Source organism: Copadichromis virginalis, linkage group LG8 (assembly GCF_057382275.1).
Source record: "Copadichromis virginalis isolate Kocher_CV1m ecotype Utaka linkage group LG8, C_Virginalis_male_GT1.1, whole genome shotgun sequence".
Lineage (NCBI taxonomy): Eukaryota > Metazoa > Chordata > Actinopteri > Cichliformes > Cichlidae > Copadichromis > Copadichromis virginalis.
Window position 1 is genome coordinate 17,161,541 of NC_140625.1, and position 7,684 is coordinate 17,169,224.

At 38.5% G+C, this 7,684-nt stretch overlaps 1 protein-coding gene across 1 annotated transcript; it reads right to left on the reverse strand.

Annotated features, from left to right (window-relative positions):
- Positions 1-1,003: 1,003 nt before the first annotated feature.
- Positions 1,004-7,361, reverse strand: muc13b (mucin 13b, cell surface associated). Its single transcript, XM_085466264.1, has 12 exons — positions 7,204-7,361; positions 5,734-6,225; positions 5,165-5,287; positions 4,283-4,389; positions 4,063-4,121; positions 3,769-3,929; positions 2,657-2,785; positions 2,519-2,561; positions 2,389-2,426; positions 2,127-2,214; positions 1,665-1,944; positions 1,004-1,562 (listed from the first exon to the last, which is right to left on the reverse strand). Exons 1-12 carry the CDS (start codon positions 7,256-7,258, stop codon positions 1,422-1,424), a joined length of 1,716 nt encoding a protein of 571 aa, XP_085322390.1. The 5' UTR covers positions 7,259-7,361; the 3' UTR covers positions 1,004-1,421.
- Positions 7,362-7,684: the final 323 nt, after the last annotated feature.

A 7,684-nucleotide genomic window follows, 5' to 3' on the forward strand; every position in this document is an offset into this window, starting at 1 on the left:
GGCTAAAGTTAGTAGCATGCTTGCTTTTTTTTGTCTGCTTCCACTTGTCTTTGCACTAGGATGATGTCGGCGTAAATGTGCAGTCATATTCGTTGTGTTCCCACTAGTGCTTTCAGGTTAATCTCGTTGAAATGACCTTAACGCCACAACACGGCAAATCTCCGTTAACGAGCTACCGCCGATCGCTCCGTGCATGGGGCTAGACGGCCAACACGTTAACAAGCTAACTGCGCTAACACACTAGTTCACACCAATGTAATTGAGCATTGCATGGCACATCCAACATACTGTTTTACTTTAGTCCATGACTCGCTTACCTTCAGGGTCATACGTCACATGAAAACCAAAATAATTCCAAACGCCAGATCTGAATGAGGTTCAATTTGCCTGTTGCAAGGAGAGCTTAACTTCTGTCTCGCTAGCTTGCCCTGCGCTCTTCCTTCTGACTATGCTGTCTGTGTTGAGCGCTCAGTGGATCTGCGCTCGACAGTGCAGCCTAGGCGGAGTAGTCGAACACAGATTCACTGAGCGCTCAACACAGACAGCATCGTCAGAAGGAAAATTGATAAAATAAATTACAAATGTTGTATTGTTCGATACATATGCGTACCGAACCGAAAGCACTGTATCGAACGGTTCAATATCGATACGAATATCGTTGCACCCCTAATATATATATATATATATATATATATATATATATATATATATATATATATATATGTGTGTGTATGTGTGTGTGTGTGTATGTATGAAATGTACATGTATGCATGTAATTTTAATAAATATTAAATATTTAAAGAAATATTTAATTTAATATTTAAATAAATTCCCCTTTCACACTGTGGACAGTCTATTCTTTAGGCTCAGAGCTTGAGGGCCCTTCGCAGTATCTTTGCTCTTCCTGGGATTGACCCTTACTGGATACCGATATCCTTGTTGTAATTGGAAGTGACCAGATTTGACAAAAAGGCTACATCTTTGACACACACGCACACACATGTGCAACAGGTTCTTATAATTTTATTAGAAGAAACTCGTGTCATTCACAAAAATTTTTTACATGAAAAAAAGAAATTGTGAATTCATACATGAAGGAAGCATTAATCGTGTAACACAACAATATTAAGCAGCTCCTCATTATCGCATTATATTTGGACATGAACGTCCAGGTTTCTCATTCAGTTTGAATAGACAACTCTTCAGTAATTCATACTTCAATGAACCAAAACAGATAAAAAAAAAAAAATGAGACTAATCCTCAAAATCATGCCACCAACTTGATATAAAGTAGTCACGATCAGTTTGTACTGTAGTCAGATACATAAGATTCAATAAGGTTCATTACATACAGTAATTATAAAATACATTTAAAAACATAAACCTGTCATTGTATAGTGAGCCTTTCTGATTTTGTACTACTAGTAGCGTCTTCCATCATCGTGTGTGTAGTACGGGTTGCTCTGGCCTTGGTTCTGAGTATACGGGTTCATTGTAGGTTGATTCTGGGCATAAGAGTTGTTCTGAGATTGAGCCTGATCGTATGATTCATCATATAACCGCTATAGAGGAAAAAAAGAGAGAGTGAATTTAATGCCAAACACTAAGAAACCAAAAAGCCTGATGAGGGTATTTCTTCTCTATACACACAGAGACATACTCACCGAACCACTGTTCATATGTCCAAAGTTTTGTCGGCCATTGCTTGGTTTCATCTCCAGGTTGGTCCTGTTGTCCCAGCTGTTGGTGGTGGTGGCAGCTCGTGGGAACACAGGCGCCCCACCATTCTGAAAACCTGAATTGCCATTGCCTGACCTGTTAAATGAGACTCCCTGGCTGTGGCCCAACTTGTTGCTAGCCATCGGTTGTGCGGCAGAACTCGGGTTAGTGTAGGGTTTTTCCATTTCTGCACTTTTGCTCTTCTTGAAGCTTATGTTTAATTTTCTGAAATCACAGCAGTAAAATAATATTTGAATTCACTATTGTGTCTGTCAGACATGAACAAATTCTCTTGATTTTAATTGCATTTGCATCTAAAATAAAGCCTAAATCAAAATGAGGAAAAACACTTTCTCACATTTATGGGGGCAAATGAAAGATGTTATTGTTATTGGTAAGAAACTTACTGGGTAGCTACTACTGGTAGAAGGATGATGGCTATGAGCAGCAGTCCTCCAAGCACAGAGCCCACAATTACCAGAATGAGCTGCCAGTCTAATAAAACACAATGAATAGGACATAAACTTTTATCGCATTTTCCAGCTTTTGAATAACCTTTCTACCTATTGTATCATGTGTTATATTTTATCTTGTGAGTTTTTTCTTTAAATAGCTGTCATTAAGTAACCATGCTTCTGCTTTCACTTTAAAAACATGCAGTATACTCACTTTCTGAGCAGTTAAAACCAGAATAACCAAACGAGCATCTGCAAGACAAGAAGAAGGTTGATTTTAAGATTTATATTTAAAAGCAACCTTACATCAACAGAGGACATACAGGAGGGGAAGGAGTACTTACGGCACGCACTCATTATCCTTCAATTCTTTCCCAAAGGGACAAGCTGTAAAAAAGAAAAATTGAGACACTTTGTCGTTTGCTTACATAAGACACACACAGACACACACACCACTTACTTTGCTCAGGAAATTGTCTTACCAATGCACATTCTGTTACTGTAGTCTGTTTGCATGTAGCCTTTGTTACAAATACAGCTGAAAGTTCCATCGCCTGATTTGCAGTTTGTGGAGTGTTCATCACAGGGAGTGTCATCACACAGGTTTGTAACTTTAAATGACGGAGAGAAAAAAAGCCTCAGTACTCAAGGACATGTTTCGCAACATGTACAACAGTAAAATAAATGAATCACTAATATGCCATGAAATGAACCCTGGACTGAAATTAACAGCATGACTTCATCTTCAAAATATCATGATCATCAGAACATCATAAATCACCGAATTATAAATAAAGATTACAATACATGCAATGGCAGCAGCTGCCCTGATTGTGACATCCATTATATTTTTATTACAACTAAATTATCTTTGACAGATGGTGGAAATAGTTTCATTTAGACAGAAGTGTAGATTTAGTACAAAGGATTCTGAAACACATCTTGTCAATTATATTCTTTCTGAAAACAAATCTATTCCTACTGTGAGTTTTATTCTAGATACATATCGACATAAAACAATGTGCTTGTCATGGCTGTGTTGTGTGGCAGGCAGGCAGGAAAAAGGACCCAAAATGCAGGACTCTCAAAACGGGACTGGAACTCAAAACGCAGCTTTATTGCTGGCAAAAGTTCCTCATAAAGTAATACTCAAAAAAGCAAAACAAAACCAAGACTCACAACAGAGGCGCTAGAGGACTGACCATGACAAACACACAGCATGTTGAGGGTACAACACGCGAGAGAGCAAAGGCCAACACAGAGCTTGTATACACAGGGGAGTAATCAGGGAATGGGAAACAGGAGGGGGACACAGCTGCGAGAAATTAGGCTAACGAGACAGAGGAGAAGTAAAACTGAGCACACTGACATCAGACATGAACATGTAAAACAGGAAACAAGAAATACTTTACTAAGACACGGACTTGACAGAAAATATAACCCGTAATACAAAATCAGACCAGCACAACTCAAGATTCAGAACATAAATATAATGAACATAATCTAGAAAAACACCAAAATATAAGAAACAGAAAAAGCTGGGTCAAAATGATTCAGAACCGTGACAGTGCTAGAGTACAGGTAACAAACTTACTGTTAAATGTGGTGTCAATCACGCTACAGTTCATACACGCTTTTAAAGTTTGTACAACTTGATCATCTGTGATTTCAGAACTGGCCTCGAAGATGATCTGTACTGATGCAATGAATGGAATGACCTCTGAGCTTGCCCTTGACACACGAGTGGTTCTTGGACTGTAAAGACAGAAATCACATTTAGTGATGATTGCATCATTTATTTGTGCAGTATAATAACATGTTAATGTACATTGATGTGAAACAGGCTGAAAGATTTTATAGTAAAAGCTGTTGTCAGTCTGAGACTTACAGGAGTTTCAGCACTATAGATTTGGAGTAACCGTTCTTCTCGTTATAAACTTCATCCAGCTGTGTTTTCAAAAGAAAATATGTTTTGCTCAGTATGACTATTAAGATTGATTAAATAACTGATGAAATTGTTTTTAGTATAACTTGTAATGTCAAGTGCATTTTCAAAAAATGTCCATAAAGACACATTTATTGATAGAGAATACTACGTAATTACTTACCTCAGCAATGATTTCATTAGCAGTTTCTATAAATTCCTTTGATGTGGTGTTTGTCATTTCATCTTTAAATGGTTTGTTCACTTGAAGATTTCCAGGGAAGACTTTGGCTGAAAACAAGAAAATATCAGAAGTGAAAATCTAATAAAATGATATTTTATATCTCTCATTTTCTTGCTGAAAGGAGGGAGATTGATGCCAGTCTCATACAGTGTCTGTCTGTTAAATATCAAGCTACAACTAGCAGGTACTTAACTAAGATTAAGACAGGAGGCTAGCTGGGTTAGTCCCAGACATAAACCCCAGAAAAACAAAAAAAACAAAATCCAATTTGTCATTCTTACACTTTATTTTTGCATGGATAAAGTAAACCAAATCTAAAATGTTAACATTAAAATGTATTTCACAGATTGCATTAAGTTGGCTAAGCCAGGCTAACAGTCAACATTACTCACTTACTGTTTATGTCCGACTAAATCAGGGCTGCCCAATCCCAGTCCTCGAGAGCTACTATCCTGCAGCTTTTAGATGCATCCCTACTCCAACACAGCTGAATCAAATGAATGGCTTGTTATCAGGCCTTTGCCAAACACGATGGCATGCTGAAGAGGTAATCAAACCATTTGATTCAGCTGTGTTGGAGTAGGGATGCATCTAAAAGCTGCAGGACGGTAGCTCTCGAGGACTGGGATTGGGCACCCCTGGACTAAACTAATTAGGAGATAGCTAGTTCAAGAGGTACATATTGTTTTGAATGACCTGTCCTTCAGTGATCTACTAATCTTCCTCCAGCCCACGTAGTGTTATATACTGCTATATAATCTTCATTCATGTCACTGTTAAATAAAGTAAAATCTTCATAGCGGCACACAAACAAATACTTACAACGTTCACAACTGTTTGAATCATTGTTGTAGGAATCACCAGCGAGGCACAAGCATACATATGTGTTGTTATAACGGACCTCACAGGTGCTTCCAGTGCCACAGGGATTTGGGTTGCAGGGATCTTCAAAGTGAGAAACAAAACAAGTGCGAGCACACACACACACACACACACACACACACACACACACACACACACACACACACACACACACACACACACACACACAGAGAGACTTAGAAATAATATTATTAATAATGGATTGCATTTATATAGTGCTTTTACAGACCCTCAAAGCGCTTTACTATTCCTCTATTCATTCACACACTGGTGGAGGCAAGATACAGCAGAGTGACAGAAGTGAAGCTGCCATATCACACCATCAGCCCATCGTGCCATCACCAGTAGGCAGTAGGTGAAGTGTCTTGTCCAAGGATACAACGACCGAGACTGTCCGAGCCGGGGCAACCTTCCGATTACAAGACGAACTGCCAACTCTTGAGCCACGATCGAAACACTATATCAGCATTATAACCAGTGAACATTTAGATCCAGGGGGATCGAATTACCTTTAAATGGAGTTGTTGTTGTTGTAGTTGCAGGACCTGTTGTTGTTGGAGTTGCAGGGCCTGTTGTTGTAGTTGCAGGGCCTGTTGTTGTTGTAGTTGCAGGGCCTGTTGTTGTTGGAGTTGCAGGGCCTGTTGTTGTTGTAGTTGGAAGGCCTGTTGTTGTTGTAGTTGGAAGGCCTGTTGTTGTTGTAGTTGGAGGGCCTGTTGTTGTTGTAGTTGGAAGGCCTGTTGTTGTTGTAGTTGGAAGGCCTGTTGTTGTTGTAGTTGGAGGGCCTGTTGTTGTTGTAGTTGGAAGGGCTGTTGTTGTTGTTGTAGTTGGAAGGCCTGTTGTTGTTGTTGTAGTTGGAAGGGCTGTTGTTGTTGTAGTTGGAGGGCCTGTTGTTGTTGTAGTTGGAAGGGCTGTTGTTGTTGTAGTTGGAAGGCCTGTTGTTGTTGTAGTTACATCGTCTCCTGAACCTGAAATTTCAGGATCTTCTGCTCTTGTTGAAGAGGCTAATAGTTGTGTTAAAACGCAGTAGTTAGTATATGATTACCTTTGTTCACAACTTTGAAATTTGATACCCAGGAAGCAAGCCAGAGAAAAAAATTATATCAAAGTTATTAAAGCAGGATCATATAGTCTATGTTTAATGATGCAAGACATCAAACAAAGAGCTAAGTAGGGTCATTTCTCAGTCTCAGTAAGAGAGCACCAGCAGTGACACAGACTCTGCATGGAAAACATAAAGTTCACTCAACCATCATTTAGGATTCAGACATGTAAAGCATTAAACAGTTTGCAGGATCTGAAGTGAACAAAGAGACTTCCTTGATCGTGGCCTTGCCAGAAGGATGTGGTATAACAACAGGGTCATAAAATAATAAAATGGCAATTAATGTCAGACTGTTGACATGAACACACTGGTCAAATTTGCTTATATATGTGCTAAACCAGCCCAGATACACAATGGTTGCAAAGGAAGATGTGCAAGTTAGACCATTATTAAAAACATATGAGTACTGGACAAGTGTATAGAATTTGTATGGAAGCAAAACAAAAGGGGAAAGGAACTAGTAACTGTTAATCATGAAAATGATATTCTCATATTCAAGCTAATTTGAGATATTTTGATTGGAGGACATTTATCCAGGCAGTCTTACGTCATGGCTAGCTCTCCATTTTGCTGTTACAGCTGTAATCTTGGATCAGGAATGACTGCAAAGTCTTAAATAACATAATCCATTTATCTACTATTTACATAAAGCCTATTAAAGCTCCACCTGTGTGCATAACAGTTTAGACTGAATTAAACTGAAAGCTTAATTAAATAAATTAAAAAAACAACTATATTAAAATGAATATTTCACCTCTAAAGTTTATCTGATGTTTTAATTTGTTAACATGTGCTCTACCCTGTCACTCTATCATACACTATCAAACTGACAAAAATAAGGATTTTAAAGTTGTTGCAATAAAATCAGGATACTTACCAAAAATGGCTACAACAAGCCAAATGACAGACAGGAGGATGAATTTTTGAGCCATTGGATGAATCAAAAACAACTTTACCACAGGGTGGAAAAAAGTTAGTGAAGGCCAGAAGTGGCCGAGTCTGTAGTTCTCTTAATCTTTGAGCTTGAAACTGCCAATTGTTCTCCACTGGCGGTTTTAATCAGCAGCCACTCCTCCTTTAGTGTGCTAAGTGCAGGTCACACCCAGAGACGATGACCAGGAAGCCCACTTTTCAAGCCTTTTATCTACTAATCAATTTTCCATGACTTTACCAGCTGGGTTATCTAATGGATATTTTAAAGGCTGGTCCAGACCAACATGGTGCTGATCACAAACATATGTGCTCTATGAAGTGCAGAGAAAAATGATTCTTTTAGAATTAAAATTACTGTGGACCATTTGGATTTATTGGCAGTTAAAACCAAAGAAAGTGAAGAGAAGGAAGAAATTCACAAAACA